This window comes from Pantherophis guttatus, chromosome 1 (assembly GCF_059756535.1).
Source record: "Pantherophis guttatus breed Tessera chromosome 1, ASM5975653v1, whole genome shotgun sequence".
In the NCBI taxonomy this organism is placed as follows: Eukaryota; Metazoa; Chordata; class Lepidosauria; order Squamata; family Colubridae; genus Pantherophis; species Pantherophis guttatus.
The window spans coordinates 109,452,897-109,478,694 of record NC_142063.1 but is presented as its reverse complement, the minus strand read 5'-3'; the positions used below and the strand labels follow the sequence as shown (position 1 = coordinate 109,478,694).

At 36.7% G+C, this 25,798-nt stretch overlaps 1 protein-coding gene across 1 annotated transcript in view; it reads right to left on the bottom strand.

Annotated features, from left to right (window-relative positions):
- Positions 1 to 25,798, bottom strand: part of LRP5 (LDL receptor related protein 5) — a 121,033-nt gene that overhangs the window by 62,231 nt on the left and 33,004 nt on the right. Inside the window, exons 2-5 of the mRNA XM_034416761.3 lie at positions 25,312 to 25,708; positions 13,929 to 14,126; positions 11,981 to 12,177; positions 9,445 to 9,576 (exon numbers count right to left, since the gene is read on the bottom strand). Of these exons, the coding sequence (XP_034272652.1) occupies positions 9,445 to 9,576; positions 11,981 to 12,177; positions 13,929 to 14,126; positions 25,312 to 25,708 (924 nt within the window). The remainder of the gene's footprint in view (positions 1 to 9,444; positions 9,577 to 11,980; positions 12,178 to 13,928; positions 14,127 to 25,311; positions 25,709 to 25,798) is intronic.

The following is a 25,798-nucleotide window of genomic DNA, read 5'->3' as shown; positions in this document are numbered from 1 at the left end:
TGAGGATGGTCATAACTGTGAGGACCAGTCAAAAGTGCAAGGACCAGTCAGAAATGACTTTTTTCAGCCCTCTGAGTAGTCCCTATGCACATAGCCACGAACACTCGGTCACATGACCAGCTAGCTGCGCCCTCCTGGTCACATGACCACCAAGCCACACCCACCCAGTCACATGACCACCAAGCCACACCCCCAAATAAGCCACGCCCACAGAACTGGTTGTTAAAAAAAACTGAATCCCACCACTGGGTGAGACCCTTTCTCAAGGGGCCATCTTTGTATCCAACAGTATTAGGCAACCTTTGCTCAGTTTCCAATCTTCCCTATTTAGAGAAGGCTGTTGAGAGGAATGCTATAAAGGCCCCTGGATGAAGCAGATTATTTGGATCCTTTTCAGTTTAGGTTCAGGCTGGGGCATAACACTGAAACAACATTGGCCACATTTCTTGATAACCTTTGGAAGACTCACAGTGGGGATGGTGCAACCATTATGGCCTTCCTGGATCTCTCAGCAGCTTTCGATAGCATTGACCATGCTACTTTTGCACGGGCTTCAGTAGTTGGGAATGGGAAGTTCTCTGTTACGGTGGTTCTTCTCCTTTGCATTCCCACCCCACAATATTGCCTTTTGATTCTCTGAGATCACTATGGCAGCTTGACAATAATTAAAAACTGGCTATGAAACAAAAATAAAATCACATTAATAAAACTGCCCAGGAATTTAAAAATCAAAAGTACAAAATGGAATCAAAATGGAATCAGAAAAATTCCATAGAAAATGATCTTACCTCTCTTCAGCTTGACAACCCTATCAAACAAAACTGTAAAGAACTTTCCCATGCATAAGCCCTATAAATGTGCAAAACTTCATTTTCCTTAATTTCCAACCAGCGTGGCTATGGGTTGTTCAAGAGCAAGGAAGGGAGGACTGGCAGGAGGGGGAACAGATTTTAAAAGTATCAAACGGACCTGATGAACTTGCTCCAACCATCAACAAATTGAAGTCCCCAACCTGTGGCTATACGTTTGCCCCAGGAGTACTCAGGAGTGAATTCTGAATTAAGAAAACATGGGTAAGAATACAGCCTAATTGCTAGTTAAGAAATGTGCACAATACTCTCTAAAATGCAATGGAGGAATGTGCAATTTATAGCCCACATACCAGATAACGGCTGCCAAGTTCCTTTTACAGACCCTGGGCTGTCTGCACTGCCTAAAATATCCCCCGGCTGTGCCATGGCCACCTAAGCTCTCTAAAGTTGAGTATAATCTCATAACTTTGTGAAGTCCAGGTGGCTCAACCAAACCAACAACAGCACCACTGTTGCTATGACAGAGAGACATCAAGACCTCACAAGGAGAAACACAACTGCCCTGAGCAGCTAATGAAGTACTGAAAAAATTCACCATAAAACAAGTTTTGCGGAATGAGTATCACTCCTTCCTCCCTCTCTCCCTCCAAAAGCCAAAAGTCTAGTTTGGAGGAAAAATACTTTTCAGCTACCAGCACAGAATCCAAGAATGTATGGATATCTGTTTGCAATTTTCAGTGGACCAGACAGATGGTGCTTTATTTAACTATGAGTACCAGAATGGCTCAACTAAATACATATCCAACATTAGGGGACTGCTCAGGTTTTTTTAAAAACATGTATTTAAATAAAAAAGGGGAAAGCAAGCAGCATGTCAACTCTTCGGATACGTTTTTTTCTTCTTTTAACTCCATGATTCTATATTTATGCCCATTGGTATTTAAAATATGACCTTGCCTTGTTAAGAGCCAGCAGGTATTGTTACACCATTTACAAGTGATTTAGCACTGGCATAGCTGCTATACATACATTCGGTTTCATTTGAATAGGATGTGAGGCACAATCTTATTTCACTTAATTCATCCACCATACTAAGCTATGAATTGCTAAACTATGGTTTGCTGAATATATCACAATTGACTAGATAATAATCTCAACTCCTGGATATTTGTCCGTTTATGGCCACAAGATGGCCTGTAGTCTCAAACTGTCTTAACTTTCCAGGGCCAGTTGATTCTTATCATTAAATTAAACCAAACAAACAAACTGCAGTATTAATAAACTGCTCAGCTCTGGTGTTCTTATTTAAACATACTTAAACATACTTAAAAAAACATCTAAAATGGATTGCAAATACACCACACTGGTGTATTTTCATTGAATACAAATTTAGCCAAGAAAATAGTAGTAGAAAGGAGAGATATATGGAATGAATAAATAACAGAATAAAAGAGTTGGAAGGGACTTCGTAGGTATTCTAATCCTACTCAAGCAGGAGACTCTATACCCATGATGGTGAAACTATGGCACGCAGCGCCTTCTCTGTGGGCATGCAAGCCATCACCCCAGTTCAGCTCCGCTGTGCATGTGAGTGCACCTTCCACCAGCTGGTCTTCGGCTCTCTGCTGTCTGTGCGTGGGGGCGGGGTGCCATGTGCGCATGTGCAGGGTGTGTACGCATGTGGGGGCATGTGAGGGACTGTGCGTGCATGCAAGAGGCCCATGCCGCATTGCATTTTGGAGGTTCAGGCGCACGCACGCACTTTGGGCATTCAGTCCAGAAAAGGTTAGCCATCACTGCCCTATACCAGTGGTCCCCAACCCCCGGTCCGCGGACCGGTGCCGGGCCGTGGAGTACCTGGCACTGGGCCGCGCAGCGGCCGGGGGACATGAACGCTGCAGCGCAAAGGCTCCTGGGCCGTGCGCAATGGGCCATGCGCAAAAGCTCCTGGGCCGTGCCCCCACCCCTGCGTGCGCTCAGCGGGCCGCGGCGATAAAAAGGTTGGGGACCACTGCCCTATACCATTTCAGAGAAGTGGCTGTCCAGGCTCTTCTGAAAAGCCTCCAGTGAAAGAGCACCCACAACTTCTGAAGTCAAGACGTTCCACTGGTTAATTGTTCTCAATGTTAGGCAATTTCTTCTAAATTCTAGGTTGCTTCTCTCTTTGATTAATTTCCATTCATTGTTTTTGTCTTCCCTTCTAGTACTTTGGAAAGTAGGTTGACAGCTCTCCCCTTCTTTGTGGCAGCCCCTCAAATATTGAAACACTGCTATCATGTCACCTCTATGCTTCTTTTCACTCGACTAGTCATACCCAAATCCTGCAACCATTTCTTCATATGTTTTAGCCTCCAGCCCCCTAATCATCTTTGTTGCTCTTCTCTGCACTCTTTCCAGAGTCTCAACATCTATTTATATTGTGGTGACCAAAACTGGATGCAGTATTTCAAGTGTGGTCTTACCAAGGTCTTATAAATCGGTACTAATACTTCACATTATCTTGATTTTATCCCTTTGTTAATGTAACCTAGGAATGCATTGGCTTTTTTGGCTGCTGCCACACACTGCTGGCTCATATTTAAGTGATTGTCCACCAAGATTCTCATAGAATTGCGAAGTTTCTCATACTCCCCCAAAAAGGGGTGGGGAGAGCTGAATCTAAAACACATGGTTGAAAACATTACTAAAATGCCATGCTTCTTGTGCTTACTGTAAGAATTTCAGAATTCACCACTGGCTATGTATTCTACACCATACATATCGACTAAGTGTTTTCAAAACAATAGTATGGTAATACTACAGTCTTCATTACCAGAGTGGGCATTAGTGGGTTCATCCTATTCTAACCAGACCTGTTAGTAAATCCCAAAACTTCAATGTGATATATATTTTCCTCATTTTTTAAGCACTGAATTCTTTACAGCAGGGGATAATTCTAGCTGAGTGGGAACTCTGGGATCTATAATGCCATCAAACATCTGGAGGCTTCCCTATTCACAGACATTGGGGGGGGGGGTTGTACTCTGACACAGGGATGGGGCATATGGCATATGGCCCCTTTATGACCTGTGGACTTCAACTCCCAAAATTCCTGAGCCAGCAATTCCCAGAATTCTAGAAGTTATAGTCCACAGGTCTTAAAGAGGCCATAGCTGCCCACACCTGCTCTACACAACTGAGATGGTACAACTAAGGCTAACTATTCAAAATCCAATGGCACAGTCAAGTCACTGCCTACGAAATTGCCCATAAATATTGTTCCACATCATATTCTACAAGCAGTACAAGCAGCCATTTCTCAGATGGCATTCAAAAGGAAAAAATAATAAATCTCCCAAAGTTGAGGTTCATCAGCCAATCTTATTTGGTCCTGGAAAATTCCTTCCTTGGCCAGCACTGGGATCCAAAGCACTATTTAAGGCAGCACATATATTCTTACTGGCTTTTAAAAAAAAGTCTCTCTACATCAGCCAGCAGCTATTTGTCCAAAAAGAGGGGAGGGAAAGCAATAAATATGACGTCTCATTCAACAAGCAAAAAAAATTGCATAATTTCATTACTTTTAAAAAGGGAAAGTAAAGAACCTAATTTCCCTTAATCATATAATAATAGTTTTTAGTAATACAATCCTTTATTCTCTTCAACTAATATTATTAAACTGCCTTGTTTTCTTTTTCCATTCCCCAGAGCTTTACATATATTTAATATCCATAGAAGCGTATGCCTTTTAATTAGCATTTAGAAACACCTGCTAAGGATAACTGAATTTGAAAGGAAAACTGGCCACAATGCATAAGTGTTGGTCTATTTATCCTCAGCCCCTGAATGCTATATTCTGTTTTTGTAGTTAATGAAAAACCAGGCAGAAAGCAGAATAGAAATGGTGAGAGAATATGGTACTGTGTTGCATGTCTCTCTGTGTCAAGGTTTATAACCAAGGTAGGATTCCCTTTCATCTGTGAGCTTTAAATTACTATACTAGTATACTGCCTTCCAATATTGTTGCTTTGTATCCCTGTGATTAAAAAACCATCTTTCTATTCTGGAAATGGCAGCTGCAGTCTATTGGCAAAATTATCTCCAATCAGAACTGACAGCAGCAAAGCAGACCAGCTCCACAAGAGCTGTTTATCATTTCCCCTTTGGCTCTCTCTGGGTTTGACAAGTGACAAGGCACCTATAACATAGTAACAAATGCTCCGGTTTATTCATCCAACCTAAACAAATGTAGACAGCATTTTGCTTTTGCTAATGCAGAAAATGCAGCATTATTCCTTTCTCATTAGTCCTTCTGTTAACCAGACTATAACAATGGTCTATTGTAGATATTCCTTTCCCTTCTTCTCTTCCCCTCCCCTCTCCCAACAAAGAGGACTAATTTCTTACAAGCATCATTTTACTGGCAGAGCCTTGGGAAGGGGAATAGGTTTAGCAAAGTCTAAAACTAGCAAATACCATTACCACTGCTACCTTTGGAAAGCAATGAATGTAAAGCTATCATCTATTTGCCTCTTCAATACTGAACCATACCCAGAAGTGTATTAACACAAAATCATTTTTAAAGCCATAAATCCATGAGCCTGATTTACCTGAATGATTTCCTACCACTAATAGTAGAAGAAAAAATATATTTTTATAGATCATGAGAGCTATAAATCTCATGGGGGGGGGATTAAAACACTAGTTATTCTGACCAACCATGCAAAACAATGAATAAGGTTATGTTTAACATTTACAAATTATTTGATATTACACCAATTGTTCAACTGCAGCTCTGCACAGAAGATAGGAACTTATAGAAAGAAGATCACTGGAAAAAGTTTTATTTCACTAGAATCAACTGTATTATATATGCCACTATAGTGTTTATCAGAAAAAATTGAATGCCAAGGAATATTGCCATTAAAAAAATAATTCTTGTTGAAATAACTTTGTTCCACACTATGAGAAATCCAATTATTATGATCCCATCATGAAACTCTTGCAGAAAAGTTTCATATGCATATTTATAATAGACAACCTAGATAGTTGTTACCAGGGTTAAAAACCTTATAACTGAGGGATATTTAAAAATTTTGTAAAGGTTTTAAATAGGATTTTAAAACTAATTTCTAACGTTAAACAGTTCCATCTAGTTGAAAAAACAAGCAGGCATTTTATAAATGAACTACTCAATATTCATTTATAGACAAGCAATTTCAACCTAATGGACAGTTTATGTAGAATGAATATTTGTGTCTGTATGAGTCCCTTACCACTTGATGCACATTTTTATTTCTATTACATTTTGGGGTAGAAAACATAAATCATCTGGACAGACTGGTTAATTCACAATGCCACTCTCAGTTAAAATGGTAACTGTTTTTCCTTTAGGAAAAGTTAGATAACACCTCATAACTAAATATATTCTATTTTACAATTAACAGATGGCTAATATATATGTAGCTTTTTTGCCATATGATCATTAAAGAAACTATATGTTCTCAAAAATTATGTTATCATGTAATTTGCACTTATACATTTATAATATGATACATATTCACATTAGTGAAGTAAAAAATGGAAGAATAGATATTGATCTAAATTTAACAGGAGAAAATATCACATAGATTCTATTCTATACTGCAGCCATAATAAAATATACTACATTTAAAAAACTTCGAGGGAGAATTTAAAATCAGGAGAAATGAGTTTAAGGAGAAAATAATACTCCCACAATGAAACCGCCAGCTCTGCATTTAAATTTTTTTTTAAAAGGCACATTATGGTCACCAATGACCTCATTTCTATCTAGATCCACCCAAAATTATTTAAGGAACAATTCAGACATTGTCTATAGCATGCAAAGTATTAATCTGAAGAACACAATTTCTGAGGAAATCTCAAAAGTGTATATACTAAAGCAAGTTAAATTCCTCCTGAGTAATATATTAAAAGTCCTTGGCCACCAATGAGTTAATTAATAAGATTGGGAGTTAAAGCACATGGATGTTGGCATTAGGCAGAGAACCCACAAAAGATGCAGAGCTTGGGAAAGAAATAATCCATAAAAGTGAACCAAAAAGCTACATATTCTTATGCAAAACCAGACTTCCTGTTCCCATCCCACTTTCTACCCTTTTGATAAAAAGGGCTGAAAGAATGTCTAGCTCAACAATAGAAAGGTGCAAATACCACATAAACAGTCACTCATTTCTGTGCCCTTAGCCAAAGTACTAAATGCCCACTGGGACTATTTCCCATTGCCAGAAACACAAGGTCAATATGAGTCTTCTGAAAGGCTTGTTCTGAGCATTCATCAAGGGTTTCTAAAGCTGTGAAAAGAAGGGCTTTTTTTAAGGGGAGGGGGAAAAAACCCTGTTCTTTCAATACCTTAAGAAGCACATCAATAACACAATTGCAGCAGACAGAATAATGGGGGGGGGGAAGGAAACTGGCCTTGCTTTCTTCCAGATACAAATTCAATTTCCAGCATTGTCCACATACACATGAAACAAGAGCAACAAGTGGTGGAGAAGAGGCAAAAAATGGGGGGTGGGAGAAATGTGGTGGGCAAAGGCCACCATCTCTAGATTAAGTGCATCTATACGATTCATTGTTATTAAATGTTTCATGCCTGGATTCCACAGCATAATGATGTTAAACAAGCAAAATATTACTAACTATTTACGTAAAATTTATTTTATATAATCAAATGGCCTTCAATAAAGGTACACATTTTATTTTAGTAATTATATGTTTTCTGCCATGATTTTCCATCTTTCTTTTCAGAAGACAAAGTAACATATTTGAAATGGATTTTAATTTTAAAAAATCGTGGTATCATTTTCTGAAGTACTTGAGTTCTCTCTTACAGATATAGATATTTAAATCTGAACACATATATATCTGAATACATATATATATATATATATATATATATATATATATATATATATATATATATAATATGAATACATACATAGATATAGATATATAGATATATCAGTCCTGACATGATGACGAACTAACATTATGATGATGTAACTTCCACCTCAGACTATTTTTGGCAGAGGTCATTCATATTGTTATCCCATGATACACTTTAGCCATAATTTAGTATGTATACCAGAATCAGTGTTACAGATGAAAAAAATAATCATGATTTATATGGTGACTTCACAATGTTCTCCATTCTACCATCACTCAAAAGATATCAGGACATGTCAGGTTCTAGGTTCAGACATGCCATGATTAGAACAAATCAAGATTTATAAAAGAGCCATGATGGCGTAGTAGTTAGAATAAAGTATTACAGGCTAACTCTTCCCACTGCCAGGAGTTCGATCCTGACAGGCTCAAGGTTGACTCAGACTTCCCTCTTTCTAAGGGCAGTAAAATGAGGACCCAGATTGTTGGGGACAATATGCTGACTCTGTAAATCGCTTAGAGAGGGCTGTAAAGCACTGTGAAGTGGTATATAAGTCTAAGTGCTATTGCTATAAAGCCCAATCAGCATGGTTTCAATTTGTGGTTGTTCCAAAGAAAAAGAAAAAAGATTACCCTTCTGGGAGCAGTTTCACATATCATGGTAAATTATAACTAAATTATAATAACTTTCTATTATGGGCAAACTAGTGAGCCTGAGTGGTGCAGCAGACTAATGCTACTGTTAAAGGTAGTATTTAGCTTCCAGCTGCCTGCAATTACTGCGAGTTCAATTCTCACCAGGCTCAAGGTTGACTCAGCCTTCCATCCTTTCTAAGGTAGGTAAAATGAGGACCCGGTTTGTGGGGGCAATAAGCTGACTTTGTATAAAATATACAAAAGTATGAAGGCTATTGCTTAACGCCTTGTAAGCCGCCCTGAGTCTCCGGAGAAGGGCGGCATATAAATCAAAATAAATAAATAAATAAATAAACAAACTCTTTACTTCTCTGACATAAACTTGGATTGAACAAGACCTCTCAGGCCAAGCTAAACAAACATGTACATATAGGGTCACATGCATGTAATTGCATGAAAGAATGTAGAGACAGAATAAATGCACAGAAAAAGGTCTAGTTGGAGTCATACATTAATATTTTAAGATGGGTATCTGAAGTGGTTACCCATCCACTGGTACATTACAGAAGCAGCCTCTACAAAGCTAAAGAATACCTTCCCAGAAGATACAAGTTCTCTCTTCCATGTTTATGTATTCATTAGTATGGGGCTTTGTACTATAAACTGAACCTGAATTAATTCACATAGACGCATCTTCTACAGACTTGAGTGCCTCTGAAGGAAATGAACTTTTAATAAATAGGCAAATAACCTATAAAATAAGAAGCATGGAGGGAACTGGTTGGGGGACTCAGGAAAAGAGAAAAAAAAACTAAAGAAAAGTCACCACAGATGGTCCTCATTTAACAACTGTTTATTTATTTTATTGATCTATAAAATTTATTAGCCGCCCATCCTACCTCAGGGTAACTGAAACTGATGCATTTTTGAAAGTGATGTAAAAATAATTTTATGCTCAATTCTCACATTTACAACTTTTGTGGATTTGTGAAACAAAGCTGAAAGCAGAAGTAAGATCATAAGGACTGAATTGTGGGTCTCAATACGCTTGTTAAACCAAGTAGTGATAAGGTAAAGGCTTCCTTACCTGCTTTGCAGGTTTTTCCATCTTCTTGTAGTTGGACTCCAGTAGGACAGGTACAACTATAAAAAGGTTCCTTTGGGGACAACAGGCACAAGTGTGAACAGCCACCATTGTCTTCCTCACAGGGTGTGTGAACTTGAAAAATAAGAGAAGAAAGGAAATCATGCACTTTTTTTTAAAAAAAAAAATTCTGATAACACAGAAAGGAAACCTAGATCCCTAAAGAAGACAATCACACTTTATGTTTCCTCATAAAATCAGGCCCTAAAAGATAATTGACTACAAGGCAGACATTTAATGTTGCTCCATACGACTTTAGGGAAGTATCAATAAACATAAAACTGTCCTGAAAAAAGTACCTTTTCACACTACAGTGTCTCAAACTGCTACAATGCAGTTGGGGATTCAATGAGGTTTAATAGTTTCAGAAGTATAAAATAATGTTTAGGGACAACTGGATGCTGCATGTTTATTTCTATTTGGACTGTTGTTATAGTTACAGCACAGGTTGAACCTGAACAATCGTTATTTGTTCAATCAGGAGTTCATACTTTTCTGTATATCTCACCCTGCAACAATATTAGCAACTTCTTAGTATTTTCTACATTCAGCTGTGTCCCAGTCAATTATGTTGGCTATACATAGTCTAAATATTTTTATTTATTATTTATATTTATTATAGCATGTGGACTTTGGAAGGCATACAAAATCACTTGTCTATCTTACACTCAAATCTGAAAAATTAAGATCTGGGTGTTCTGTTTGTGTTTTTCTTCTCCATCCCAATATGTAAACTGTTTGGATTATGGCATCAAAAGGAGAGAATGACAATTTAAAGTAGTGTGTTTGTGTAATCATTCAAAAGCACCAGTGTTAAGACGGTAGCCCTGTATATGATCCACAATCAATTAATACGGTACAAACACTTGGAGCAATGGCATCCAAATCCAGTCGAATCAAGAGACAGCATTATCTGAACTATTTCCAGCAGATAATATTTCCCAGTGTGCCAGGCTTTCCTCACTACTGTCCAGAAATATTGTGACCCTGGGGTGGGACGTGCTCTCAGCTGAGAGAAATGTTAGGAATTCCGAGAGCACCACATAGCCTCATCTGGAACGCAAGGACAAACTCTATCAGGGCACATACCCAATGACATCTACTGAAGCTTTGCACCTGTTTCTCAGCTAAAGCAGCTCTTAATCGCCTCTCTTTACTCCATGAATATTTACCATCCATCTATCCTTTTTCTTAGTATAGCCACAGCTCTTCAGAGCTAAGGCCAAATCTCCTCTAAGGTTTTCAATAGTAAACTTAGGCGTAAATGCTCTCTTAAATGAGATAATACTCAACTTTAGGATAAAACTATGTTATGTGTTACATTATGTTATGCTTCTAATATTTAATATGCACAAGACACAATTTCTTTGGAAATCCTGTGGCTAAAGAATTCAAGCAAAGCATACTATCTGCTTTTCAATTTTTTCCACAGATTTTTCCTGTTGATTAAAAGCTTCATCCATGAGAAATAATGAGGTATCTTCCTCTCTGCCGCTCCTCCCTCTAAGTCACTCACAAGAAAGTTATTTTTCTTACTTCAAAGTATCATTAATATTTTTGTAACAATATTACAAAATACTATTACAAAATACATACTATTAACAAGATACTAATGAAAAAATAAGTCCTTAAAATCACTGATTTAAAGTATTTAACGTACGTACATGTGCCTGAGAAATTCTGAATTTTAACATTTCTAAATGAAAGCCTCTTTCAATAAGCAGGCAAAAAAGGCATCTCAGCAAAGAATTTGCATTACTATGGCCTGCTTTTTAACCAAATTTGCATTGCACTATGAATGATATGCACAACCAGTTAATGATGATCTCATTTAAGTTTTGGAAAGTGTTCAACTATTCAGTCTGATACATTGTTCAGAGATCTGTGGCATCCAAGTGGAAATTAGCTATTATATTAATGAGAGTAACTTATGGACTCCACAAAATTTGAATCCCAAGTCTCCTTCCTTGGCACTTTTATTCAGTTATTATGCTCTAGCTGGCTGAGCTTCTTTAACATTACGGCAACAGCCACATCACTGACAATCAGAGAAATTCTGTCTTGCAAACTTCCACTGAAACACTGGCCAGATCAGCCAATGCTCTCAACAGGCAAGCCAAATCAGAGCTCAGAGAAGTTACTGCAAGGTGAAAAATCTACAGGATGAGACCCTGAGATTTTCTTTCCTTTGAAACAGTTTGAGATTCTGTTCTGCAATCAACATCTTATGTAAATATGATGGTAACAAACTTTATTAAACAGCAATCCAGTTAAGAACCTAATCCATGGCATTTAGGACTAAACCTCCTATCACAATCAAATAACAGCCTAGCATACCAGATGCTTGTTAATAATTATAGTAGGGCAGAGGCCTGCATTGCATAAATAATATATTTGTATTTTCTTCTTTGAAGTCATGGGCGTTAGATTTCCCACTTATCCCTAATGTGAGAGAAAAAGAAACAAACAGCAAACATACAATATGGCTGTCTTTCAGGGCTCAAAACTTGGATGTCCATTGGTGAATAAAGAGAATTTATTATTTCTCTCTTATTCTCTCCAGCTTTCTTGTTGCAGGCATGAATGGAACGTGTCTGCCAATCCGTCCAGTACAGAGTGTCCCCAGCCAACGTCAGGGCAAATGGATGAGTGAGACTACCTTCCACCACTTTTTGCCTAGTTTGTAGAAGAAAGAATATTTTCCAAAGTGATTACAAAAACTACTTCACAAATTAAGATGGAAAGACAAGATGTCAATATTTAAATAAAATAACAGTGACTTCCATAAACAGCAGTAATCAATTTATGTGGAATGGGCCTTGTTCATACCTGACCAAAACACTTTCTCCTGAATCATTTCAAAAAATACCATGCCTGCAAACTGGAACCACAATTACCATAAAACATGTTGCTCTGAAAAATTATTTAAATTATTATCTTGTTCTGACTTTTCAAAGTGGAGGTTCATCACACAGGAGTCTGTTCCAGCAATTTTAATCTACCATTCACAATAGAAAACATGTTATACTGCTATCAAGTTAGTTCACAGTGGCAATATTTGTAGTGTACATAATTTCTTTGAAGTTTAATTTATTTAGCACTATTAAAACTAAAGGTCATTCAGGGATAAAAATATCATATTTATATTTGCCATTACTGCTCCAAAATAATTTTAAACATCTATAATAAGATACAAAAAGCTATGGAATTATGTTGCGCACAAAACACAAATATGCATTGCACAATGTCCAACCACGAGTCATGAGTGAAGAGAAGGAGGAGAGAAAAAATGAGGCTGCTGGAATATTTTATCTTAAATGACAGCAATGCACATGCAGAACATTAGCATTCTGAAACTAACTTTGTTATCGCTAGAACAACTTTGTCACAGCAGGAGATATGTATGTTCCAACAGTACTTATTTGTATTTCTTGAATCTGGGCTGTAATTTAAGCTTTCAAAGACAGCATTTAGGGGGAATAAAATGAGTTCATTTTTTTATCATTCAGAACATAAAGCATTTTGACCAAACACGCTAATTGGATTTTTGTACTCCAAATACATTTCTTCATAGGAAAAAAAAATCCTTCCTTTCTTTAAAAGATAAAACAATATTGAAATAGCATTGAGCAACATTTAGGATGTTTTGTTGTTTACAGACTATATTGTAGAAAAACATGTATCCCTCTGTTTGGATTAAAGAGACACAAAATTAAAGCAAAATTTCAGTAACAGCACAAGAATATGAATTTGACACAGACTATACAATGTACAATCCAGATTTATGTTATTATTTTTTATGAGTTATTGATACTATCGCTTGATCACAGAAAATGTCATTTTTGATTTGACAGTGGCATGAAGGATACCAACAAAACAAATCACAGAAGTTTAAGAGAATCTAATATAATTCTGCAGATTGAATTTTTCCAAACACCCTGGAAAAGAAAAGAACAACCAAGTAGTAGTTTCTTTCCCTCTGCTTGTATATACGCAGCTATGCAAAGTATGCATTTGTGTCTCTCCATTTTCTCTATGTATACGAGGACACAATAGTTGACATACATACTTGATTCATAGGTGCTTTTGAACAACACAGACAATTCAATGTTACCATGTACCTGAAGGATGAGCTATTACCATGGGGTGAAAAGGGAGGCATGTGGAAGCATGAACTAGCAGCAGGCGTCAGTAAATGAGAGATGGAAACATGTAGAATGAAAAAGGAATAAATAATGATCTCCAGACACTTATCAAAATATTCAAGGGCAGTCGGTGACGCAAGGTTGACAGCCTTTGTTGTCATAGTTGCCAGAAAATACATTAGCACCCTATCAATTTAAACAGAAAACATCTGAGCAATATTAAATGTATTTGCAGAGGGTTACATGTATTCATATATGTACACACACACACACACCCCCTACCTGAAAGAGCCGTCCAGATTTGCTCTGTGAATGAAGCTCAGTTTTGCATCAGCCCAATAAAGCTTTTGTTCACTGAGATCTATTGTGAGTCCATTGGGCCAATAAATGTCAGAATCCACGATTATTTTCCGAAAACTGCTGTCCATTCCAGCACGCTCTATTCTAGGTGTTTCGCCCCAATCTGTCCAATACATGTATCTAGAAATAAAAAAAAATCCAAATACAATTATAATAACAGAATAGACACTTTCCTGAAATCAAGGAAATTTTGTGAATTTCCTTGAAACCAAGTTTATATGTCAACAGATATCAAACATTTCTTTAAAAGCAAAACATAACTTTATTATTTTTAAAGATTTTCCCACCTTAGTTAACTATTTCTAAAAATATAAAGTCTTTTGTTTCCTGTACAGTTCAATTAATACAAGTCTTTTCATTACTTGCTGAACAAGGACTCTTTATCTCAACTGGTAGAGCCCCTTGGGCTCCATTATGATCTTTCAGCAAAAACTTTACAACTACACATACCTTGTACAACTTTTTAGCTACAGTAACTGTTTTCAGCCAATTAAAATAAGAAGTGCCATTAAAAAAAAAAAAAGAATGATTCTACTATTGCATCTGAGTAGAAGTAATTTATCTACTTTTGAATTAATGACTTACACTCAGGTTTTTGCAAGAGTAAAGAGATGAATAAAATGAAGCACAACAATGATAAAAACGGCATATAACAAAATGAATAATTGGCTGAAAACACTGTGACACATACAGCTAAAAGAGAAATTAAGTAACACAAAGATCGGAAAGAACTAAAACCAGTTAACGGAAACCATGCCTTAAAGTCAACGTGATTCTCAAGGGGATACCAACATCACCCTGCCTTTGTAGTCATGTACTTCTTTTCTTTGGCAGTGATAAATCGAGAAGTGCTTCAGAAGTTGGCCTTGGTATTTGGAGAAATAGAAATGGAAGGACACATGCTCTTTTAAGACAAACTATTTAAGGCACTGGAGGTTTAAAGGTGAACCGAGTACTCTCAGGAGGTTAGAAAATGACTGGCAACCAAACCATATGAGAAAATGTCTGTTATTGTATTTCTATTGACTATGAATGCCTGGCTATTAATCAGAAAATCAAGGAAACTGAATATTACTTAGATAGCTTTTTGGTGTCAAAGAATAGAGAAATAATGAATAAGAATAGAATAGAATAGAATAGAATAGAATAGAATAGAATAGAATAGAATAGAATAGAATAGAATAGAATAGAATAGAATTCTTTATTGGCCAAGTGTGATTGAACACACAAGGAATTTGTCTATAATGACCCTTTAGGACAGGGATGTCAAACTCAAGGCCCATAGGCTGCATCCAGCCCGCAGGATGCTTAGATCTGGCTCGCAGGGCTGCCCTGGAAACAGAAGAACCAGCCTGTAGTGCCTCTGCCAGCAAAAACGGAGCTCGGGAGGGCCACAAGTGGCCTTCCTGAGCTCAGTTTTCACTGGCAGAGGGTTGCAGGAGGCCGTTGCAGCCAGAAACTGAGCTCGGGAGCCTATTTTCACTGGCAGAGTGCTTGGGACACCACAGGCGTCCTGACAGAAGTGACATCGAGCTGGCCACACCCACCCTGGCCACACCCACCCACCCAAGGTCAAACACAACCTTGATGCCGCCCTCAATTAAATTGAGTTTGACACCCCTGCTTTAGGATATAGACCAATATTACTATCAGGGCCGGATTTAGATGAAAAGAGGCCCTAGGCTATTCCACTTATGAGGCCCTTTCACCTATAGTGAAAGTGTAATTTTAATTTTGCTAACAATTTGAATGTAGGCCCCTCTTGATCTTGAGGCCCTAGGCTGAAGCCTAATTAGCCTATAGGAAAATCCGGCCCTGATTACTATGTATTATTTATTAGACCTGTGTAAATAATTCACAAAGCAGCTTCAACTGCATGGATGATTTTGCCAGAATTCAGTCATCATTCAGAAAGGCCTTCTCAGATTATCTGCGCATGCACAGAAGATGTTTCCACTAGAACTGCTGAGGAAATCAATAATTTGCATAGATCTATAATGAATTTTATTCATTTCTTAAGTTTATGACTTCTTTTTTTCTTCAGGCAGCTACCTACTTGCACTTTTGGGTTGTTTTTAAAATGCAAAACTGAACATTAACAAAACTTGAGAATATAAAAATAAGATACAAAACACAAATATGAAAAAGCAGAGAATGAGAGACAGGTATAGACTTTAAACATCCATAGCTAATAGCACTATAGCAATAGCATTTAGACTTAGTTACCACTTCATAGTGCTTTTACAGCACTCCCTAAACTGTTTACAGAGTCAACATATTGCCCCCAACAATCCGGGTCCTCATTTTACCCGACCTCGGAAGGATAGGAGGCTGAGTCAACCTTGAGCAAGTGAGATTTGAGCTGCTGAACTGCAGCTAGCAGTCAGCTGAAGTAGCCTGCAGTACTGCACTCTAACCATTGCACCATCTTGGCTCATATATTTTGGTCAGGAAGATATATGGATATAGATAAAGATATAGATATAGTTATACAGATAAAGATATAGATATACAGATTCTCTGATAAACAAATATAATCTATTATGAATGGTTTTTGTTGATAAAAATGGATACAAAACTTGAATAAAACAATATTTAACAAAGAGATTTATCAGGGCTCAGTTGTTTTTTCTTTTAGCCAATACTATTTCCCAAACTTTTGAATATATTTGATCCAAACAAAAATGTTTTAATTTTCTAATGTTTTGCAACAATAAATTTGTAAAGTGAAAGAAAAAAATACATTCATTTGTTATGTTGAAAAATACAGAAAATAAACATACAATATAGTTGATTTCCAAAGATTGTTGAGCAACTTCAAAAATATTTGGCCAGAATGAGGAACTAAACTGACAATGGCAAGGCCTCTGGCAGCAATGTAATTCCTACCAATCTGTACAGGAAGATTTTGGTTCATATAATGTAATGTTAATGGTGGGTATTAACATCTACACATTTGGTTACGGTCAATTTAATGAAAAGAAGGACTAGGGGTGACATGATAGCAGTGTTTCAATATCTCAAGGGTTGCCACAAAGAAGAGGGAGTCAAGCTATTCTCCAAAACATCTGAGGGCAGGACAAGAAGCAATGAATGGAAACTAATTCAGGAGAGAAGCAACCTAGAAGGAAGGAGAAATTTCCTGACAGTTAAAAGAATTAATCAGTGGAACAACTTGCCTCCAGAAGTTATGGTTGCTCCAACACTGGACGTTCTTAAGAAGAGATTGGACAACCATTTATCTGAAATGGTATAGGTTTCCTGCCTGAGCAGGGGGTTGGACTATAAGACCTCCAAGGTCCCTTCCAACTCTGTTATTCTAATTCTAATTCTCCAAAGTTGAATTTAAATATAATTTTATGCCATAAAGAATTCCAATGTAACTCACTGTCTTAGCTTCCATTTCCTCTTCCCATATTATTTTATTACTTCTTTTTGGACTTTTTTCACCTTCCTTTCAATGCCAATGCTACCAAGTACAGAAGTGTATTACAGAACTAAAGAGAGTTCCCTGAATTTAAACAATGCATATACCATTCTTCAAATACTGCTGAAGGGTTTGATTGCTGAAATTTAATAAAATTAAGAAGGAATGATGAAACCTGATTCACCTGAAATTTGTAACCAATTCTTCAAAAAATATATTCAGCAGAGATGGATTCCCAATTAAGTCTTTAACCAGACAATGTCCTGACTTTTCTAATAACCCATTTCATATAGTCATTTTATTAATATATGTATTTGTAACTATATATAAATTTCTCAATATCAGGGAAGAATGGCTTTAGATTTTAATACTCTCTGCCAATTCAGCATAATTTGTGGTTATTATGCTATGAATAGAGTTACTTTAAAAAGTATCATAATAATCTTTTAAAGATGTATACCTAAATTCCCAACATGATTTTGCTTGTGGAATATGATTTGCATAATCCTACTTCTTTTATACAAATGAAAAAGAGAGAGGGGTGTCTTTTGCCATGAACTAAATTAAGAAACAAAGAAGTTTGAAGTTTGAAACAAAAATAAGATTTTAGAAAACCAAGAGAAGATATTTTACTAGAGATAAAGAAAGCTATATTAATTTGCAATCTTTCAAAGTGGATCTTCAGCACATTTCTTACCCTGATGTCGATTACAGCAATTGCTCCTAAATATCTAAATACATACATACATACCAATGGGAATTATAGTCAAGCATATTAGGAGAGCCCAGATTGTTTACTTCTGTAGTTGATGTACTTTAAATTAAGCAGATAAAAGAATAGCAGGATTAATATATCTCCTTTCCATAATTCAAGAGTTTTGTCAGATAATGTATTAAGTCATTGTGTGGTTTAATTTGGTTCTGACTTAGTTTACTGCGCAAATCCAACCGATATGGTGTTCAAACTGGAATGTGTGGCTAGTTCACTGATTGTGGTTGATTAAAATTTACAGTACAATATTAAGAATCCAGACTAAGAGGTAACTTTTTGAGTGGAATATATGGCCATACAAGCTATAAATTTCCTCAACTCCAATATCTCTTAAGCATAGGTCCAATCATTCCCTATTACCCCATATTTAATAATGTTTTAATTATGTATGCCATGTTCAGCTTTACAATTACAATACTGAAATACAGTATTAACGATTTCCTTGTGCAAACCACTTCTGAAAAACCTTGCCAAGAAAACTGCAGAGTTTTATCCAGGCAGTTTCTGATAATCAGACATAACTGAACAAAAGAAAAAGAAAAAACATTCCAAAAGTCCTAACATTATCAGAAGTATATAATTTTCAAATAAAATTACTTATAAAATAAGTGCCTCATTTATTAAATATAATTGATCCATATCTACATGCTGTATACAGAACATGGTCTCTCACATATGTACACAAATTAATCTTATACATAAATATCATAACTAGATGTAGGCATAGCCAACTCTGAGGAAGAGGAGGATAGAGATGGGATAAGTGAAAGGGGTAGCTGTATATGGAAAAGAAGGAAAAATGAAGGAAGTTAAATAGGAGGGAGGGAGGGAGGGAGGGAGGACGGTAGGAAGGAAAAGATTCTTTTTAGGCATTACAAGAGGATTCCAATCACCTTCCCACATAGCAGCTAATCTTCAAACTAATCTACAAAGGCCTCCACACTTCACAGCAATATTTGCAGCCATTTGCACCTCAGTTCATTGCTTTGTTTTCATCAGATTCTTATATTCTTATCAACAACTGTAGTTTCCACTCCCCTCCTTCTATTATTTGGAGAAAAATGGGGGGGGGAGGAAAATAGAAAGAGAAAAACAAACTATAAAACAAAATAACCTATACAAACTCTGCAGCCGCTATAATTCAAGTTTTCCAGGCAAATTGAAAGATTCCAAATGAAAACAGTATTGTTTTATAATGGAAATACAATTACAAGGAACACACGGAGAGATATTGCTAGCAAATGCTAAGGAAACTATATACCAAACTTGCCAAAGTAACCTGCATATTAAAAATAAGTCAGAAAGCCTCTGGAGGAATTTCAGAAAAGTAAGCTACTTAAAAAGACTGGCATATCCTCAAATTCAAATTGTGTAGAAAAAACATTAAGGGGCTTTTTACAACCAACGTAAGGAGTGAACTGTGAAAAGAAAAAGAGGGGGGTGGGATGGATGCCACAAAGACAGACAAGGAATGCAGCTGCTGGAAGAGTTAATTCCACAAGGACAGACCTCAAGCCACTATTATTCCTCTTCCCCTTCCCCCACCAAGAAAAGCAACAAACAAGTTCCACAAGAGGATTGGCAAGTAAACGATGCACAACCAACTACCATTATAAATGGAATTTCTTAAAAGAAACACATTCAAATATTGCCTGAAAGGAACACAAAACGATCAACTTTCAAATATGATTAGGGCTTCCCATACTTCGTACATCCTCCGGAATTTTTGCTAAATTTTGCCACATCAAACACTTAAATACAGAAAATGTATGCAAAGCAAAAGACAATAAGGTAAATGAAAAATAGATTATGGAAAGATGAAAAAAATTAGAAGCAAAGACACATGTAAATACACTGCATACCCCATTAATATACTTCCATGAAACAGCTTGGTACAATGGAATTTGTTAGATTAAGGGAGCAGGGAAAGTACGACAAGGTAACATTCTTGTTTCATGATATCTCAAACAACAAAACTCCAAGTGTAGCCTACATACTCAATAAAAACAATTGTAAGAATAAAAGCATGTCACTGCTTCTTATTAGTATAAATATTTAGATGAACTGCTCAAAATTTAATAACAGGATATAGGATACTCATAAAAGAACCAGACTATCTCACACAATATCCCTTTCTCAAATTATTTTATTTATTTGATTTGATTTGATTTTTATACCGCCCTTCTCCAACAGGACTCAGGGCGGTGAACAGCCGAGATAAAACATAACATATAAAATTTAAAAGCAGTTTAAAAGACATTAAATAATTTTGGCCCTCAATTTAAAACAACCCAGTTAAAACCAATTTCAAATTAAAACTGAAAGGATGGGATCAAGCCAGCCCGGGCTAGATGAAATAGATGTGTTTTCAGGGCCCGACGAAAAGTCCGGAGGTCTGGTATCGTGCGTATCTCTGGGTTAGGTCATTCCAGAGGGCAGGTGCCATCACAGAGAAGGCTCTCCCCCTGGGGGTCACCAGCCGACATTGTCTGGCTGACGGCACCCTGAGGAAGCCCTCTTTGTGCGAGCAAACTGGCCGGTGGGAGGCTATTGGCGGCAGAAGGCAGTCTCGTAGATAGTTTAGTTTAGTTTAGTTTAGTTTATTTGATTTGTATACTGCCCTACTCCCGAAGGACTCAGGGCGGTGAACAGCCACAAGATAAAAACACATAAATAACAAAATTTAAAAACAGAATAAAACCGAATTAAACAATTTGGCCAAAGACAGATTTAAAACACCCCAATAAATTAAAAACAAATTAAAATTTGTGTTTTAAAAGGGAAAAATTAGGCCAGGCCAGCCTGATGGAATAAAAAGGTTTTAAGAGCGTGGCGGAAGGTGCGTAGATCCGGGATCCTCCGTATCTCCGGGGGGAGCTCATACCAGAAAGTAGGTGCCCCCACAGAGAAGGCTCTCCCCCTGGGGGCTGCCAGTCGACTTTGTTTGGCCGACGGCACCCGGAGGAGCCCCTCTCTATGAGAGCGAACCGGCCAGTGGGAGGCTACTGGTGGCAGCAGGCAGTCTCGTAGATAACCAGGCCCTAAGCCATGGAGCGCTTTAAAGGTGGTCACCAACACCTTGAAGCGCACCTGGAAGACCACCAGAAGCCAGTGCAGCTCGCGCAGGAGAGGTGTCACATGGGAGCGCCCCGTTGCTCCCGTAATCACAAATACTAGAACTTTAATTTTATTTTTTTTAATTTATATCCTGTTTTTACTTTTTTTTACAAATAACCCAAGACAGCATACACATGGAACACACCTTCCTCCTCTTATTTTCCTTACAACAATCCTGTGAGGTAAGTTGGGCTGAGAGAAAGTGACTGGCCCAAGCTCACTCAGCTGTTTTCATAGCTAAGCCAAAACTAGAATGTAAAATCTCCCGCTTTCTAGTCTAGTGCCTTAATGACTAGACCACGCTGGCTCTTTACCTCAGATTAACTCATCACATTATGTCACCACTTAATGTTAAAATTTTTTTGAACTTGCTCCTTTTTGTTACTGTCCTTTTCAGACAGGGTATTCAGAATTAGATTTGAGTATAGATTCCAAGTAAGAATTGATTAATGCAGGCTAGATTGGATTTATTATTTCCTGTATTCTAGAATCTTTAACCCTACAAATACATTCCAAAATAACACATTCCTACATCACACTGCTGGCTCATATTTAATTTGAGATCCACAAAGATACCCAGATCCCTTTCACATCCACTGATACTAAGACAAGTCTAGTTGTCTCCAACATCATATACTTTGCCACTTTATACTGCCCTATCCTATCCATTTTCCTATCCAATTACATAATTTTACATTTCTGCCACTTAAATTCCATTTTATTCATTTCAGCCTAGCACATAAATTGTCTAGGTCTTTTTTAAATAACAAATTTAAGCTATATAGGTCTTTTTAAATAGTGAAAAAGCAGAAAGACACTGCTTTACCATACATTATAAACCTAGGAAACAGGTTTTTGTGAATGTTCTAGCATTTTGCAGAACTATTATTAAAAGATTTTTCAGTTCTAACTAAATCAGTCAACTTCCATGTAACTAATGTCTTACACAGGTCTTTGCAAAGACTCCAAAATTCTATTTTCCATATAGCAGCTGACATCAGTCCTGGAACTATGCAACTTTTAAAAAATAGCATTAAATATGCCTAATGAAAACCTGTCAATTATCTTGGACCAAGATTCTATTTCCAGTCTCAGATTCTTGGGACAATTAGAGCTATACTAGTCAGCGTTGTTACTATATACCAGAGCTAAGTAACTGTGTCCTTTGTGGGTTCAAAGCTTATTTGCATTTAAATTGAGGATTCTAGGAAGGACAAGCATATCAGAGAAAATATAAAACCATCACAGTTATCAATATAAAGAATTTAATATGCACTTAATATGCATGCATTTGGGAAAAAAAACATTAAGTCCTGCCTGCAGGCTTAAAATTCTAAAACAAAACATTCATGTGACAACTGAGGTGAAAACAGACGGGAAAGTACCAAGTACATATTTTACCTAAGACAGGAACCAGAGTGAAAGAATAAAATAATTCAGCAAAGCACTAATTAGCTAGACATATGAAAGAAGCAATACCAAGTAATGCATCAAAGAGGGAATCAGAAGTAAGAAGACATTAGTTTTTAATAATTTCTTAATTTGAGATTAAGAAAAGGCCAACTGAATATTTAAGGAAAATTAATTAAGAGGCCACATCAGAAAAACTTAAAAGAGACAATAAATAAACAGAGTATAAATTTGGTATGAAGATTGGCATGGGATGCATAATGGGCCCAAGCAAAAGAAGGAACTGCAACAAGCATGAAATACTTTACTTGTCACCAAATAGTTAAAGCTGCTGAAAGCAATAAGTAAAATAACTAAAACTTACAAACAATAATGATGAATTGACAATAGAAAAACAGACCAATAAATGAACATTACTACAGTCAACATGAATCAGAATGAATTTCTAAATGCTTCTTAATCTCTTTCACAGAGAGAATAAGACTCGGCACTGCAAGTTCCTGACAATAAATTTGTAAAATGTTAGTAGCCATATCATGGATCTGATCATTACAGCTTCATTTGGACAAACTGGAGGGCAAGTGTTTAGATTGTTTATTTGATGTTTAAAGACATCTCATAAGAAGGCCCTAAATATAAAAATCTCCCTCAGGAATACGTGATCAATATTATATATAAATTACATGCATCCCAAAAAAGTGGATAGATTCTTCCCAAGGAACAATACAGTGACATAATATTGTCTTCCTATTTGTATTATTTTTCCAATGCTAGCATACTTAACCACAAATCACCCCTATATTAACTGTGTGTACAAGCCAAGTTTTTTTTTGGGGGGTATCATATTCTCTTAACTCTTAATCTCTCATTAATAATGAATATGCTCTTGCACCCTGTCAGCCAGATCATTACACAATCCTGCCCTCAATTTCTTCCTTCCCAGGACTCTGCTTATACAAGACAATTTCCATCTCATAAGAGCTTGGGCCTTACAGGCAGGATAATTTTATTAAGATGATTCATTATGACTATTATGCTGTTATGACCAACATGTTTTACTATGTATTTCAAGAGTAATGTTCACTATTCACAAATAGTTTTGACTCTATATTTATAATTAGTAGTTTAATATAATTGTTTTTACAATGAGAAACAAGAATAATAATAAATAAAATGCATGCAGGTAGTCCTCGACTTACCACAATTTATTCAGCGACCATTTGGAATTACAATGATGCTAAACGAAGGGACTTATGACTCTTGCCCAAAGTTACAGTGCCCCAGACACCTGAATAAAATTTTGAATGCCAGGCAACCTGCCTGCTGTTACGACCGACTGCAGTGATGCTGCAGCAGCCTCCCACCTATCTTCCCCCCATCCCGTCCCACTTGGGCTTGCTTCCCACCCTGCAGGGTCCCGTACTTCAGCCATTTATAAATTAAGGCTTCAATCTACAATCTCTGGAAGGGAATCCCTTGGGCAATTGAATAATTGAGAATTCCTAAAGCAGGATTGTTAAGAAAAGGGGGCATGGATCCACTGTAGCCAATATTTTCTCCCCCAACATTGAGAAAAGATTTACAATCTCCCTTCCCCAATGACAAAATGAGAAAATTATTTTCCTGCTCTCTGATATTAGAACCCACTAAATTGGATGCCAGAACTGCTGTTAGGTGTGGTTAACCAGAATATTTGGATAATTGGGAATTCAAGTAATTGAAAGCATTATTTCTAAGAAGTTATACTGATTCTGAATTACACAGTGGATCTAACTGATACAAGTTATTATTAATAAATATAGTTTTATGAACCGAGTGATATAATTCTGAATTATTTAAATTCTACATTTTGCCCTCAGAAAGAAGATCTGTGGTCAGTCTTAACCCTGATGAAAAGTACAGAAATTTCATTTCCATCCTCCCTTTTCCTGCTAGCAATATTTTATAAAGTAATGATTTCATAAAATGCTTTTCTAGAAAATCTCCTAAATTCGAGTGTTAGACCAAGAGTCTAAACCAACTTAATGACACACCTTTATTTTCTTGCATCAAACTTTTGATTGCTTGCTTCTCTGTACTGCAGGAGCATATTTTACATGCCAAAATCCCCCTCTTTATATCTCAAACTATTGGATTCCTTCTTACCTCAAACACAGTATTTGAAAACTCATTAAGATTCAGTGGAAAGACAATGTTACAGATTTGCAAAACTGAATCTATCATGCATTTCAGCATGCAACCTATTTTTTTTTACCAGCCACATTAATTATAGATAAAGCATAACATTGTAAAGTTTTATAATGTTAAAAACTATAAAGTTTAAAGTTTGTAAAGTTTTAAAGAATTCTAAACTGGAAAAATGAAATTTTTTTAATGTTTGGTTTGGCGCGTTAGTCAGGATGCTCTTCTATGATTTGCCATTCCTCATCCCATGTTTTATTTAAATATAAACATACGTTCAGAGAAAAATATCTTGAGAAAACAAAATTTGTGAGAAGAGATTGTATTTTGTTTGGCAAGATGAAAACAACCGTGATCCTGCAAATGAATGTGAAAGTTTAAAAAGACAGGGTGCTTACCCGTGAGCTGGATCCAGGGCAATTGCTCTTGGCTGATCAAGATCTTGCCAGAAAAGAACTTTCCTAGATGTTCCATTGAGATTAGCAACTTCAATCCTATTTGTTTCTGAGTCAGTCCAGTACAATTTTTTCCCAATCCAGTCACATGCCAGGCCATCTGGAGAAAGCAGCCCTGAAACGATGACGCTCTGTACAAGATTCCCACTTTGGTTAAAATAAGTCTGTTTGATAGCTTCTTCGCTCACATCTGTCCAATAAATAACACTCTGTGAGTAAAGGAAGTCCACTGCAGCAGCATCTTCTAAGCCACTGACTACAACTGTTGCTTCCATCTTCACTCCACCAGCATCCACCAGTCTGACATCTCGACGGTTTGCAAAAAGCAAGAGAGGAGAAGCTTTTAAAAAAGAAGAAAAATAACACTCAATAAAGAGATTGAAAATCTGTATTATCTCATTTACTTCATTAAATGTATCAAATGTACACA